The sequence below is a fragment of the Henckelia pumila genome, chromosome 2 (genome assembly GCF_033568475.1).
Source record: "Henckelia pumila isolate YLH828 chromosome 2, ASM3356847v2, whole genome shotgun sequence".
Lineage (NCBI taxonomy): Eukaryota > Viridiplantae > Streptophyta > Magnoliopsida > Lamiales > Gesneriaceae > Henckelia > Henckelia pumila.
In genome coordinates, this window is record NC_133121.1 from 126,857,984 (window position 1) to 126,874,444 (window position 16,461).

The following is a 16,461-nucleotide window of genomic DNA, read 5'->3' on the forward strand; positions in this document are numbered from 1 at the left end:
TGGTTTTACAGTAAATACATATAATAAATTATTAATTAGGAGATGGATTTCGGGTAGTGATGAGTCCGATGGTGATTTTCAGTGTGTTTATATCTTATTATTATATTATCGTAGTATAGAGCTTTTAATTAACAAACTTTAATTGGTGAAAAATAAATTGGTGAAATTTGATTTGAAATTATTATTATTTTTTAATTTAATTTTTAATAAAACCAAAATTATTGGGTAAAATAGTCATTTTATGCGATTTTCTCTTTTCTAGCAATTAGATGTTCATTTTGTGCCAATTGATATTCTTTTATTTACAAAAATGACACCCACTTTATAAGATATATATATTTTTTGTGAATATTTGTTTAGGAAAACGTTATATTTTTATTATTTTTTAATTTTGCAATTTATTATTTAATGTTTACGTTTAAAAAAAAAAAAGAAATACTAGTATGTATATATACGTACGTGCGTGCGTAAAACTTGTAAGTTGTAATTCATTAAATGCCTCCAAAAACTAGTTTATATATATATATATATATATATATATATATATATATATATATATATATATATATCCACGAATGTACCTATAAATTTTTTATATAATAATAAATAAATAATTCGATCAAATTCCTTTAAGAAAATAATTACTATTTTTTAGCATATGTAATACAAGAACATCATATATTAATTATATAAAATTATGGTAAAATTTTGGATTTATCATATCAACTTGACTATATGATTTTATTATATATATTGGTATATCATATTTCTTTATATTTTATTTTCTCTCTTACCTATTCAGTTAAAAAAATTAATAACTTTTATTTATTTTTTTATAATTCACGAAACATGTATAACGTGTGCCCAATCCTACACTCAAATTATCCTTTTGAGTGCAATAATGCATTATGCATCCAAAATAGTTGATCAACTATCCTTCTAAAAATTAATATTATTTAATTTAAACTTACAAATAAATATGTAAATACGTGCTCTTATTGAAGGGAAACAAATTCAAAAGGTCCAATACAATACGTAAGCAGCTTTGCGCCGTGCAAGTTGCATCGACTGGCACGACCATAACAAATGATATATTAGGTAAAGGTTTAATGGGTCGTGATTTTTTTAGTTGGTTTTTCTTTTTTAATTATTGATAAAATAAAATACTAGGTAGTGGTGTTGTTTTATCAACGTTAAATAGTTAATCTTTCTTAATAGTTTTGTATACGATGTTTAGACAGTTGAAATAATTATAGTTAATTTGTTTTATTTTTTTATACAACTCGTAAAGACAATCTTACAATAAATTTTTGTAACATATGAATATTTAACCCGGCTTGTCTCATGAAAAATTATTACTTTGATGTTAAAAATATTTTTTTTCATTACAGATACAGATCATATTGCTTGTCAAATATATATAAATCTGTGAATTCGTCTAAAAAAATATTTTTTATTGTGTAGATTATCTTTGAGACGAGTCAATTGAGTCATATCAATTATCAACAATGAAAATTAATATTTTTGACATAAAAAATAATATATTTTATGGGTCAAGTTGAATAAGATATACATCTCATAAAAAAATTGACATGTAAGATCGTCTCATACAACAGTTTTTTGTGTTTTTTTAATTATGAAATGATATATTGAGTAGAGGTCTATTGTGATACGATTTTCACAGATCTCTATCCGTGAGAGAGGTCGATCCACCCAGATTTACAAAAAAAATTATATTTTTTACAGTAATACTTTTTCATGGATTAGATCAAACAAAAAATCTATATCACAAAATTGATCGACGATTTATATAAGTGACATGCAACTATTTATATATATATATATATAAATATAAATCATATAAATAAAAAAACTATTTTTTATATATAAATCATATATATTTATTATGAAATGTTATATCCATCTCAAAAAAAGAAATGTTATATCAAGTAGATGTCTCTTGTGATATACGATTTCACGGATCTATATGATTATATTCGTGAGATATGTCTATCCATCAATATTTACAAAAAAGATATAAATTTTTGCAATAATATTTTCTTATGGATCGGATCAAACAGAAATATGTATCACAAAATTGATCAATGAGACCGTTTTATGGGAGTTTTTGCGTAAAAAAATATTGATATAAATATATTGATAAAGAGAAATAAACAAGTTTATAAATCTAAAATATTTATGGTTTTATTATGAATTATACCTAAACATTGATATATGTAATGATAAAGATAAATAAAAAAGTTTATAAATCTAAAAGATTTCTGGTTTTAATATGAATTATACCTAAACACACATATATATATATAACTAAATATTAATAAGCATTTATATAAAATTATAAGAATTTTTTAAAGAGAACGAGTTATATTACACCAAATACATAAAAATTATTTAAGCTAAAATCATTTTGCTTTACAAGATATATATATATATTACACCAAAGACACACAGTCACTTGATATAAAGTGCTCTTAGTTTATGTTCGGGTTGGTAGAATAGATAAATTATTAATAAGCTCTTATACCATAAAATAAAATAAATAAGTTTATATAGTTTTAAAATTATAAATGTCAACTCAATATTTGAATCAAAGAGATTTTACCAAACATCACTAATTAATTAAAAATATAGTATTGAATACCACTAAAAAAAGTGAGATGTATGCAGATTTTGGTTTTGTTTCATCATAATAATCATGAAAAAAGACAGCAGAATGAGAAAAAGCATTAAAGTTCGCATGTTAGGTTCGTCTCAATTTCAAATCAAATTAAATCAAAATCACGTAGGATAAATACCAAATACGAGAGAATATATGTATGTAAATGTATAATATGACTAGATGTTTTGTTTGTTTTTCTGAAAACAATCTTTTACATGTTTTAACAAAATTCAAAATAAAATCCATATAAAGATCATTCACTAGTTTACTCTTGGACAAAGACAGTGTCAAGTAAGACATTATATGCGTTTTGCTTCTAGTTCACATGCAACAATAAATCGTGAACTCTAAAAAAAATGATAATAACAATAATAATAATAAATCGTGACCATACTATGTATTGTTAATAAAGAAAATGTGAAATAAGTAGGTGAAAATAAAATTTGATCGTGGAGTATTAATTATTATTATTGAATTTATACACAGATCGATTTTATTGAACATACATTTTATGTGAGAATACTATGTACTTCAAATCAAGTTTATACTATTTGAGTATAATGATAAAAGTAAACATTGTAAATATACAAAATTTAATAAATCCACATCTTCTGAAGTCACATACTCACAATAAGTGAAAACGAATTCAATGTAGAATAATACTTTTTATCTTCTTGATTTTTTTTAGCCTTACAGAAAATATATAATATTTAAATTTAAAATTTAAAAAATATAAAAGTGGATAACAATTTTTGTTTTAAAAAAATTAAAATTTGCATCCCAACAAAAAAATGCAGGTTCGGTTTGGTACCCTATAACTTCTGAACAACTTTTCTTCAGCTTTCCTTCTCCGCACATCATAATATCATCATCATCACATCTTCCGATTCCTTTTCTTTTTCCCTTCACTCCCCAAAATCAAACCAAATCCGCCATTTTCTCTCCTGCTCAGATTTCACTGAGCTACTGAGACTGACCATTCTTCAATTTTGTATATGGAAAATATCTTAGAGGCTACTGATGAGTTTCAAGACTGGGAGGTTCTCCCCTCCGACTCCTGTCTTAAAAATCCTGTCGACTCTTTCCATGATATTCATTCTGGACCCTTTATTCAGCCCAACCATTTCTCCTTTGACGCTCAGAATCCTTCTTCCCCAGAGGATTTCGATGATAATAAATCAGCTGACTCTGGTAATCCCAGTTGGATTGATCCCGGGTCGGACGAGAACCCCGTTCGCTTTCTTTACAAGGAATCCGGCGAGCTCTGGTCGGATTCCAGCAGTGCCCAGTCCGATGAACTCAGAACCTGCGATTCTGTGGGGGTAAATGGGTCTGGTCTGTCCAAAATGAAAGCGGGTTCTGGGGAAATAGGTGATGGAACAGTGGAAAAGACGGAGTCTTTGGATAACTTATGTTCCGAATCGGCTCGATTTGAGGAGTTTTCTGAGAAATTTGATGACTCTGTGCCGAGTTCTGTTGTGGGTGTTGGCGGTGACACGAGTTCGTGTGATGAGGTGAAGGCTTCGGCCGAAGAAATGCTCCAAAACGAATCGATCGGACACCGAAAACCCGCGGATATAAAAAGAAGTGGTGTGCTGTGGTGGAAGATGCCAATGGAGTTCTTGAAATGCTGTTTGTTCAGAATGAGTCCGGTGTGGACTGTATCTGTTGCGGCTGCTGTGATGGGGTTTGTGATTCTGGGCCGCAGATTGTATAACATGAAGACGAAGGCCAAAATATTGGAGATTAGGGTCGCTTTCGATGATAAGGTCAATGTATTTTCATTGATCATTTTTGTGCTGTTTCAGATACTAACACTGCCCTGCATCAAATTTTCGAAATCAAAGTTGGTAGTTTGATTCCATGGATGATCTGAAAGTGGTATCGATTGTTGTTGAACATCGGTGTGAAAGATTGCCTTTTTGTATTTCGTGGAAATTGTGACTCTGTTCTATGTTAAATAGTTGAGTAAACTGCATTCTTGAGCCTAATATAATAGACCTACATATAAGTAGAAAATGATTCCAAGTTTGCATGTTGAGAATGTCTTAATATGATACCATAGCTTATAAAATGCTGTACCAAGTTTGTGACATCGAATTTTAAACTTGTTTTCTTGGGCGTAATTTTCACTTTGCAGAAGGCATCTCAGGTCATGAGCCGTGCTGCGCGATTGAATGAATCATTTTCAGTGGTGAAGCGCGTCCCTGTGATTCGGCCTTCGCTGCCTGCTGTCGGGGTCACAACTTGGCCTGCAATGAGTCTCAGATAAGCATATTTTGTTTTTTCCGTTGGCTGGAGAGAGGATTTTTCTTGTCATGTTGGGGACAAGAGAGATCATCTGTAGGCTTCAATTCTCTCCTCTGTATAATATTGTGTGATTGGTTTGTTTTGCGTCGAAGATTTTGTGTGTGTGTGTATCTAAAACTTTGCCATGCTTGTTTCATGGCATCCCTCGATTTTTTCTGTTAATCTTATTTTAGATTTCGCACAAAAAATGCATGGTGCCAAATCGAAGCTACTCCATAGCACTTTATTTCTCTGTTCAAACACCACTCAAAATTCAGCACCAAGTTAGGACGATATTTTCATTGTTAATGTACGAGTAAGAGAATCGGACGCTTGGTTTCTTGAATTCATTCTAGAGTTTAATAGCCCAACAACAACACAATAATATCACAAACACAACACACAAGAACTTACGTGGTTTGGCAGAGGATAATGGCCTAGGTCCAAGCGGGAATCAACCAACTACCAATTACTTTATTGATCAACAAGAATGTCAATGTGCAAGTACAAGCACAAGATTGCAGCTACAATCTAAGACCGATGCGTCATTTCTCTCATCTACAGCCGCATCGATCCATCCAAGCCTTTTGTTTCCAAATCATTACCTTTTTAACACAATTTTTCAACCAAAACTATAACCATCGCCGCGTACTTCTATGATAGTAAATTTCTGGTGGGGTGGTTCTGCAAATGAGAAAAAAATTCATTGGAGGAAATGGAGTCTTTTATGTCGACCAAAAAATCAAGGAGGAATGGGATTCAGGGATTTGATCACTTTCAATCAATCATTATTGGCCAAGCAAGCATGGCGTATTCTCATAAATCCTGAATCATTGGCAGCCCGAATCTACAAGGCTAAGTATTTCCCCTCTTCCTCAATCTTAGAAGCAAAATCTGGAAATAATTCTTCTTTTGTATGGCGTAGTGTTTTATGGGGACGAGACTTATTGATCAAAGGTTTACGTTGGAGAATAAATACAGGTTCTAACGTGTTTGTTTTCAGGGATCCTTGGCTGCTTCGTCCCAAGCGTTTTAAGCCAATTACGGTGCCAAATATTTTTCATGCTAATCTGAAGGTGTGCGAGTTACTAACACCTTCCGGGGAATGGAATTGGCCTTTTGTTAACCAAGTGTTGTGGGATGTAGACAGAGATGAACTAGCTCGTATTCCGATTGGATTTGGAGAGGGTAACGATACACTTGTGTGACACTATAGTCCAAAAGGAGAGTACACGGTCAAATCTGGGTACTATTTAGCTAATGACATTGTTGAATCTGATAGCAGAGGGATTTCTTGTGGGCTTAGTCCTGGCCTCCGGAAATTATGGAAGTTAAGCCTCCCTAGTAAGATCAAGATACATCTCTGGCGTGTTTTATTCAATGCACTTCCAGTTCGCACCAATCTAGTTGTTCGAGGATTGAAAGTCCATCATCTATGTCTGAGGTGTAATGCTTATCCTGAGGACACCGCGCATACTTTTTGGTACTGTTCTTACGTCCGAAAAATATGGAAAAAATCAGACTTATGGCCTACTCTTCAAGGATTTAAGGATGGTTCAGTTTGCGATTTATTTTGTTTCATCACTGCACAGGGGTCTAGTAATGGTATAGCTCATATGGCAGTGTTGTGTTGGAGTATTTGGTTGGATAGAAACCAACTAGTCTTTAAGGGCAAGACACAAATGCCTGATACAGTGTTGGCTCGGGCTTCCGGGGTAAGATCCCTCACTCCACTCCTATCTATTACTTGTAGTTCTAATGTTGTTAACCCTTTGCCATCTCCCACCTGGCAACCTCCTTCGGTTGGCACACTTAAAATTAATGTGGATGCAGCGGTGAATGAGAAGAAGAACTTCTTTAGTGTGGGGTTAGTGGGACGGGACAACAATGGACTTGTTTGGTTTGTTGAAGGAAAATGCTTCCAAGGTAGGTTCTCTCCTCATGTCGCAAAATTAGTTGCATTTAAAGAGGGAGTTTTAAGGGCGATACAGATGGGATGGAACGATTGGATAGTTGAATCGGATGCGCTTTCGGTGATTCAAGCCTTGAAGACTCCCTCACCTTTTTCTTTTGATGCTCCCATTTCTTAAGAAGTGCGCAGATTATGTTCCAACAATCATGATAAAATTATTAGATTCAGCCCTAGAAAAACTAACATGGTGGCACATGTTATAGCAAAACATTATTTTCATGCTGAGTCTAGTTTTTTGTGGATGGATGTCATCCCTTGGTTTTTGAAGTCTGTTGTAACAAATGACTTGTTGATCATCTAATGAAATGTTTTCCTTTCAAAAAAAAAAAAAAAATAGAATAGCCAAAACATAGAATGTTTGTGGTGTATTAAATCTATTCTCTGATCCTATGTAGGCTATTCTCTTTTCACAGTACTTATCTTTTGACATTTCTATTGTTAATTTTGAACAATTTTCCCACAAACACCTCACTATTCATAGTTATGAATAATTTTATATCACTGATGCGAACATCATAAAATGAATGTCCCGACGTGGGTTCTTTTTTGTGTTGTTCTCTCGTTTTTTCTCCCTTTTTCTTTTTTCATCCTGCCCCTCTTGTAGTAAGGGGCCTCCCTTTTATATGTATTGACTCGGCCTTTTTCCATGATTGTCCAGCATGGCCCAACTGACAACTGTTTTTGTGATGGGATAGTTGTCACGTAGGATTGACCCTCCCGCAATACTAGGGAGAGCCCATACCGAGCCCATACTGTTTCACCATGTTGCCTAATGATTTGATTTGCAGTAAGAGTCTGCCACACGTAAAGGAGGTATGGGCTTTATTTTATACCTGGGCCCACTGAGTATTACGGGCCCCTGGTTTCCGGATACTTATCCTTGATACTTGGGCCCCTGAAGGAGCTTCTGGGTTCCCAGTTTATGAGATGACCCCGAGCCCATCACCCGGGACTTACCGGGATGATACCGAGCTCCCGTCCTGCAAGCCGACCCCGGACTCACCGTCTGGGCCTACCAGGATAACACTACACCTCCGGCAAATAGTCGGGCTAGAACTTGTTTCGCTGTCCCGAGAGGCGTAGCACTATAAGATAATCCTGAGCCACCGATGATGAGCTGCTGGTTCCATACATGGCCCATGTTGTTACTACAGGCTTTAAGTACCAGGGTAATGGAACGCCTGGGTTTTAAGGTGCCATGGGTTTGCCATGGGCTTTGAGTACCAGGGTAGTAGAACGCCTGGGTTTTTAAGGTGCCATGGGCTTTGAGTACCAGGGTAGTGGAACGCCTGGGTTTTAAGGTGTCATGGGTTTGCCATGGGCTTTAAGTACCAGGGTAGTGGAACGCCTGGGTTTTAAGGTGCCATGGGTTTGCCATGGGCTTTAAGTACCAGGGTAGTGGAACGCCTGGGTTTTAAGGTGCCAGGGTAGTGGATCGCCTGAGCTTATGGTGCCAAGGTAGTGGATCACCTGGGCTTTAAGGTGCCATGGGTTTGCCATGAGCTTTAAGTACCAGGGTAGTGGAACGCCTGGGTTTTAAGGTGCTAGGGTAGTGGATCGCCTGGGCTTATGGTGCCAGGGTAGTGGATCACCTGGGCTTTAAGGTGCCATGGGTTTGCCATGGGCTTTAAGTACTAGGGTAGTGGAACGCCTGGGTTTTAAGGTGCCAGGGTAGTGGATCGCCTGGGCTTATGGTGCCAGGGTAGTGGATCACTTGGGCTTTAAGGTGCCATGGATTTGCCATGGGCTTTAAGTACCAGGGTAGTGGAACGCCTGGGTTTTAAGGTGCCAGGGTAGTGGATCGCCTGGGCTTTAAGGTGCCATGGGTTTGCCATGGGCTTTAAGTACCAGGGTAGTGGAACGCCTGGGTTTTAAGGCGTCAGGGTAGTGGATCGCCTGGGCTTTAAGGTGCCATGGGTTTGCCATGGGCTTTAAGTACATTAAACAAAACACACATTTATTCACATAACAGCATGGAATACATATTACAACAAGTTTGCTTGTTTAAGAGTAATACAACTTGAGATGCAACGTGTTCCAAGGCCGCTTCAGGGTCTAACCTTGACTGTCTTCCAAGTACCAAGCCCCTCTCCCCACCTTCCGAGTAATCTTGTAAGGACCTTCCCACTTTGCTTCTAACTTCTTCACATCCCCTGCAGGGTTAACCTTTTTTAATACGAGATCTCCTATCTGGAATTCTCGAGGCTTGACTCCCTTGTTGAAAGCTTTCATCACTCTTCCCCTGTAAGCCTCCATCCTTACGGCCGCCCTTCCTCGCTTATCCTCTATCAAGTCCAACTCCTGTGCTCGGCTACTGGTTCCTTCCCCTTGATAAGCTTGTATTCGGGGATAAGATTGCCCAATCTCCACTGGTAACACTGCTTCGGACCCATACACCAAACCGAAAGGTGTTTCTCCAGTAGCTATTTTCGGCGTAGTACGATAAGCCCACAACACCCCCGCAATTTCCTCCACCCAATTTTTACCCATGCCATAGAGCCTGGCCTGCAAAGACCGTACTATCGTTCGATTAGTTACCTCCGTCTGTCCATTACTCTGAGGATAAGCCACCGAGGTAAAGGCCTGCTGTATCTTCATCTCTGCACACCAATCCTTCATCTTCCGTCCCTGAAACTGCCTTCCATTATCAGAAACTAATTTCCGAGGAACACCAAACCGGCAAACAATATTCTTCCAAATGAAGTTTAACACAACTTCTTCTGTAATTCTTGCAAGGGGCTCCGCCTCTACCCATTTAGAGAAGTAATCCACCGCAACTAGAAGGAACTTCTTCTGCCTGGACCCTAGAGGAAAAGGTCCCACAATATCCAAGCCCCACTGGTCAAATGGGCAGGATGCCCATACTGCTTGCAACTCCGTTGCCGGCTTATGAGAAAAATTTCCAAATCTTTGGCATCCTTCGCAAACATTGACTACTTGACGGGCATCCTCCTGTAGAGTAGGCCACCAATACCCGACTAATAGAGTACGCCGGGCTAGGCTCCACATTCCTCCGTGATCCCCACAACATCCTTCATGTATTTCTTGGAGCACATATTTCACCTCCTTCTCCTCCAAGCATCTTAATAGTGGGCCCTGAAAGGATCTCCGATACAGAATCCCATTCAAAAGAGTAAAACGGGGTATCTGTCTTCTGACCTTTTGGGCTACTGCCCCATCTGAGGGAAGAGTCCCTGTCTGTAAATAGTTAATGAGAGGGGTCATCCAAGATTCCCCCTTTCCTTCCTGCTTTTCTTCCTCTATGGCCAACACCGACCCCACTTGTTGTATCACTTCCCGGCTGTTACCACTACTCCAGGAAGTAGCCATTTTGGCCAGCGCATCTGCCTCAGTATTATGTTTCCGGGGAATCTGCTCTATGTTCCAACTGGAGAAATCACTTCCCTGCTTCTTGACCAGTTCCATGTACTCTCGCAACCTTTCTTCCTTAACACTGAACATTCCCTGTAATTGCTGCACTACCAGCTGGGAATCGGAGTAAATAATTACATGCTCCGCTCCTGCCTCTCGAGCCAACTTTAAACCCGTCGCGACTGCCTCGTACTCTGCCTCATTATTGGACTTGAAAGTGTGCAACCTCATGGCTATCCGGGTTTTTTCCTATGTGGGAGAGATCAGAACCACACCCACCCCACTTCCTTCCGAGCTGCTAGCCCCGTCTACGAACACCCTCCACACCTCCTCCTGGCCGAAAGTAAGAATCTCTGTCAAGAAGTAGGACAGAGCCTGCGCCTTGATGGCAACCCGGGGTTGATATTCGATGTCATACTCCCCTAGCTCCACCGCCCATTTGACCAGTCTACCCGAAGTATCTGGATGAGTCATCACCCGACCCAGCAAACTGTTAGTTAAGACCGTGATTGGATGGGACAGGAAGTACGGTCTAAGCTTCCGGGCTGTAAGGATGAGCGCAAGAGCCATCTTTTCTATATCACCATACCTAATTTTTGGTCCTTTCAAGGCATGACTTACATAATAGACAGGTTTCTGGTCCCTGGCTTCCTTTCTGATCAGTACGGAACTTACAGCATGCTCGGTTGTAGAGAGATATACCCACAACCTTTCTTCGGGTTTTGGTTTGACCAGAACCGGCAGATTAGCCAGATGCTCCTTCAATTCCTGAAAAGCTTTCTCGCATTCCTGAGTCCATCCAAATTTTTGGGCCTTCCTCAACACCTGGAAGAAGGGATAACTCCTATAAGCCGAGCGGGCGATGAATCGGGACAGGGCGGTGATTCTTCCTGTCAACCGCTGTACTTCCCTGATAGAGGTTGGTGAGGGCATTTCTTTCAATATTTTCACCTTTTCGGGATTTACTTCTATCCCTCTTTCCGTTACCACAAAACCCAAAAACTTCCCACTCTTGACTCCGAAAACACACTTGGCCGGGTTAAGTTTTACCCCATACTTTCGAAGAGTGTTGAAGGTTTCTTCTAAGTCGGGAATGAAATCCCGCCCAGTTCGGGATTTACCAGGATATCATCTACATATACCTCCACATTCCGGCCGAGCTGGCCTTGAAAGACCTTGTCCATCATCCTTTGATAGGTGGCCCCTGCATTTTTTAATCCGAACGGCATAACCACATAACAAAAAGTCCCTCCGGAAGTGATAAAACTAACCTTGTCTTGATCCTCCTGTGCCAAGGGGATTTGGTGGTATCCCTGGTATGCGTCCATAAAGCTAAGCAACTCAAAGCCTGATGTAGAGTCCACCAGCTGATCAACCCGAGGGAGGGGGTAACAATATTTAGGGCAAGCTTCATTCAGGTTTCGGAAATCAATGCACATCCTCCACTTCCCGGTAGCTTTGGGTACCAGTACCACGTTAGACAGCCAAGTAGGGAACTGTACCTCCCGGATATGTCCTGCCTCCTTTAACTCCCGAACCTGGTAAGCGATGACTTTGTCCTTATCCGCCCCAAAATGCCGCTTCTTTTGTTTGATAACCCGAGCTCCCGGGAGGATATTTAGTTTGTGTTCGGCCACTTGAGATGGGATTCCAGTTAGCTCCTGGGAAGACCAGGCGAATACATATGTATTCTTGGCCAGACACGCTTTCAATTGATTCATAAGGCCGACCTCCAAATCCCTAGCTACCTTGACAATTTTTCCCGGTTGTTCTGGGAATAATTGCACTACCTCATGCTCCTCCTTAATTTCCCCTATTGTGCACACCTCCTTTTTGCCAGGATCACCCCTTCCTTGCTCACCCCGAGCTTTCTTGTTGTCCACTCGTACCGTATCAGCATAACACCTTCGAGAGGAGGGTTGGTATCCTTTTACTTCCCCTATCTGGTTTCCCACCGGGAATTTAATCTTTTGATGATATGCAGAGGCCACAGCCATGAAGGCGTTCAAAGCTGGTCTCCCTAAGATGACATTATAGGAAGATGGAGCTTCTACTATTGAAAAGAGAGTCATGATAGTTCTTCTCAATTCACCGGCTCCCAGGGTAATGGGCAACCATACCTCTCCCCGAGGCTGTACTGTGTGCCCTGCGAACCCGTAGAGAGAGGTTTTCACCAAATTGACCTCACATCCCAGCATGTCCATTTGTTCAAAAGCTTCTTGGAAAATGACATTTACCGAGCTTCCAGAATCAATGAAAACCCGCCTTATGTCATAGTTGTCCACCCTGGCTTGGATGAGCAAAGCATCATTATGAGGGGTGACCACGTCCTTCAAATCCTCTGGCCCGAAGGAAATGACCGGGCAAGAGGTTACTTTACGGGCCTCCAACCCCAATACTTCTCTCTTACTCCAAGATTTCCGGGCCCTATTTGAATCCCCATCAGTGGACCCCCCTGATATCATGTTGATGACTCCTCGGGAGGGTCCGTCTCGTGCCCTATCATCCAATCGCTGAGGTGGAACCTCCCGGGCTTTTTCTGAGATAGCCTCATTAGGCCTGTGTGTCGCAAATCCCGGTGCCCGATAAGGCCCTCGCTGTCTTTTATCCATCCGCCTTTCCTCTCCTGACATCGGCCTTTTTGCCTCCGGAGCGCGTCTTCTGCACTCGCTGGTATCATGAGTATTGACCTCGTGGATGGAGCAATATTTTCCCGCTCCTTTCTGGGAGGTCTGCCGAACTTCCTCCTCGCACACATGGACCCCTCGATCTCTAGTTACTTTCGGCGGGGCATGAGCCATCAACCTCCCCAGATAATCATTTTTCCCTCCTCCCGAGTTATTCCTATTTTCTCTCTCTCTGTTTCCCTCTCGCTTATCTTTATCCCTCTTTTGCTTCTGGGCCTCTTCCATGTTAATGTACTTTTCAGCCCGGGCTAAAAGGTCCTCAAAGTTTCGAGGAGTTTTCTTTACCAGCGACCGGAAGAATTCTCCCTCCCTGAGACCTTGAGTAAAGGCTGTGATCCGGGTTTCAGGTGCGCACGCTGGAATCTCTAAAGTTATTTTGTTGAACTTCTTGATATATGCCCTTAGAGATTCCTCTCCGACCTGCTTCACCTCAAAAAGGCTGAGGGTAGTCTTTCGGTACCGTTTACTGCTGCTGAAATGCTGCAGAAAGATTTCCCGAAACTTCTTAAAGACATCAATGCTTCCGTCCTCCAAGTTTTCAAACCACCGTTGGGCAGAATCTTCCAATGTGGTTAAGAAAACTTTACATTTGATTTGATCATTATAGCAATGTAACATGGCCACATTTTCGAACCGGGCCATGTGCTCTTCTGGAACACCACTACCATCGTATCCTTTGATCTTCGCTGATTTGAATTGTAATGGCAAGGGCTCTTTAATAATCTCCGGCGAGAAAGGGCATCCCGAGCTTTTGACTCGCGAAGATTCCCGCGAGTCAGTGTTTTCCAACTTTAAAATTTTTTGCTTCAGCAGTTCCAATTCCCCCACCATGGTGACATGGGCAGACTCAGCGTGTGATTCTGCCTCCTGTTTCGCCTGTATGCCGTCACGTCCTCCTCCTCTCTTCTCCTTCTCTTTTCCTTCTTCCCGCACCTTATCTACTGTTTTTTCCTGCTCCTTCCCTGGTTCCCCCTGGTTTCTCTCCTGCTCCTGCTGCTTCTCCGGATCGCCTTCCCTCTTCTTCTGTTGTAGAGCTAGGATCCTTTGTAACGCTGCCTCTACCATGGCGTTCACTTGCTCCCGCAGATTTGCCATCGCTCGCTGGGAGCTTTCAGGATCCTCAATAATCGTCATATCCACGTCTTAAATCTCAATTTCCCACAGACGGCGCCAATGATGCGAACATCATAAAATGAATGTCCCGACGTGGGTTCTTTTTTGTGTTGTTCTCTCGTTTTTTCTCCCTTTTTCTTTTTTCATCCTGCCCCTCTTGTAGTAAGGGGCCTCCCTTTTATATGTATTGACCCGACCTTTTTCCATGATTGTCCAGCATGGCCCAACTGACAACTGTTTTTGTGATGGGATAGTTGTCACGTAGGATTGACCCTCCCGCAATACTAGGGAGAGCCCATACCGAGCCCATACTGTTTCACCATGTTGCCTAATGATTTGATTTGCAGTAAGAGCCTGTCACACGTAAAGGAGGTATGGGCTTTATTTTATAAAAAATGACCCTGGGCCCACTGAGTATTACGGGCCCATGGTTTCCGGATACTTATCCTTGATACTTGTGCCCCTGAAGGAGCTTCTGGGTTCCCGGTTTATGAGATGACCCCGGGCCCATCACCCGGGACTTACCGGGATGATGCCGGGCTCCCGTCCTGCAAGCCGACCCCGGACTCACCGTCTGGGCCTAGCAGGATAACAATCACCATACATTATTATTTGTTTTTTTTTCCTGTTTTAGAGAAGAGAAATAAAAAGTCATGATGATAATGTCAAAGTGCATGAAAATCATCATCAAGTTTTTGGTGCTTGTTTTTCCCTCTACCAACGGTTTATTTGAAACTTTAATTACAGTGGTTTTCTCGGATTGAAGTTATGGAAGTTTGTTGGACTTCTTTCTTGACTATAAGTTGTAATTTATGATATTTGGTTTTAAGTTTAAATTATGATATTTAAGTTTATATATGTAGTGATGTCATGGGATATATCCCGAGATATCGTCTGATATCTCGGGATATATTTATTTTTTCACATGAAATTAGACCGAGATTTGTGATAATAAGCATGTTATTGGTGGTAAGTGATGTCTTGTAATTATTATTGGATATGAGTCTCGCAAATATTCAGTATCTACACTCGGGCTTGAACTTGTCAATATTATCGGATCATGGGCCACATCTCATCAGATCATGGGTCTTTCCCTCTTAATTATGGACGAACATCAGTGGGCTGACATGAACACACGTTCTCAACTATCTGAAGGACATTGAAGTTTTTATTATATATAATGTTTTCTTCTTGATTACGGACAACGTGAAAAGTGAGTTTCTGCACTTTCTTTCTCATGATGTCTCTTTCAATTTTCTTCTATCTTTTCTTTCATGTTTGTTCTGCCTGACTTAGGCATCGGATGGGTCACGTCGGGAGAAATCCTGGCGCCCCTAACCGGTTTATTCATATATAATTTTCAGGCAAGGACAGTCGGAGGATTCACAAAGATGACAAAGGAAATTTTGGGATCGCATCATTGGCGCCGCATGTGAAGTCTTCTCCCTTTCTCTCCCCATTCAAAAAAAAAAAACGTAACTATGAGATCTAGGACTTATCTTCTCGATCCGTGTTGCTTCTCCAAGCATTTTGGATTGATTTTCTTGCCGCTTCATCCCTCGATTTTAACTGCTTCATCTCATTGGAATCTAGGCTTCTCGTGGGGTTTCAATCACGATGCACATAAATTTTCTTGGTAGAGAGCGGCCGCTGTGAATCGAGCTTGGGGTTTTGGGTTTTGTTTTTATTGATTCAACTCGTGTTTTTGTGAGATTTTGGTGGCGGATTGGGGATTGTACAGCTGTTGGGGCCTGTATCTGCATACGGCAGATCTAAATCGGCGTAGGGACTGAGCTCTCGGGTTGCGTAGCTGCTCTGTGTTTGTTATTTGGCTTGGACGTTGGTTTTGGTGTGTTGTGAAGGTCGGTGCTGGGCGGATTAAGGAGGAGCTTGGCACTGATTTTGAGTTGTTTGGAGTGCATTTGGGTGTTGATTTGGCTATCTCATTTGTTTTTGAAAATGTGGCCTATGTTTCCGCCCGCAAGGTGTTTGAATATTTACTTCATTCAACATCTACTTGCTTCTTGAGGTGGAAAGGTAGACAGGACACTTCGACATCCAGCTCGATGCAGCACATTTTGTGGGCTCTTGGTGTTGGGATCTATGCTTGGGGTCAGCCGCCATAGTCACAAATGGAACTAATCCCATCAAAATTCGAGCTGTACTTGGAGGAAGAAAATGGAATCTGGAACATCTCACCCAACATGGCTACCGACTCGAATAGATAAGTCCATTGCTTATTTTTCTCTTAAGCATGAAGCAACTGGAATCTCGGTTTGTTAATTTGATCATGTTCCCTCTGATGTCGGGTACTTATGTTGGGATGGAGCATTAATTATTTCTACTCG

At 40.5% G+C, this 16,461-nt stretch overlaps 2 protein-coding genes across 2 annotated transcripts; one reads left to right on the forward strand and one right to left on the reverse strand.

The window, feature by feature from the left end:
- Nucleotides 1–3,484: 3,484 nt before the first annotated feature.
- Nucleotides 3,485–5,158, forward strand: LOC140884015 (uncharacterized). The gene is made up of 2 exons (XM_073290678.1): nt 3,485–4,449; nt 4,821–5,158. Exons 1-2 carry the CDS (start codon nt 3,676–3,678, stop codon nt 4,950–4,952), a joined length of 906 nt encoding a protein of 301 aa, XP_073146779.1. The 5' UTR covers nt 3,485–3,675; the 3' UTR covers nt 4,953–5,158.
- Nucleotides 5,159–11,395: 6,237 nt separating this feature from the next.
- On the reverse strand, nt 11,396–14,095 carry LOC140878373 (uncharacterized). The gene has a single exon (XM_073281971.1). It carries the CDS (start codon nt 14,093–14,095, stop codon nt 11,396–11,398), a length of 2,700 nt encoding a protein of 899 aa, XP_073138072.1.
- Nucleotides 14,096–16,461: the final 2,366 nt, after the last annotated feature.

Coding starts and splice junctions, on each gene's coding strand:
- LOC140884015 (XM_073290678.1), top strand. CDS start 3,676: ATGGAAAATATCTTAGAGGCTACTGATGAGTTTCAAGACTGGGAGGTT. Junction 4,450..4,820: donor GGGTCGCTTTCGATGATAAG/GTCAATGTATTT, acceptor TTCACTTTGCAG/AAGGCATCTCAGGTCATGAG.
- LOC140878373 (XM_073281971.1), bottom strand. CDS start 14,095: ATGGCAAATCTGCGGGAGCAAGTGAACGCCATGGTAGAGGCAGCGTTA.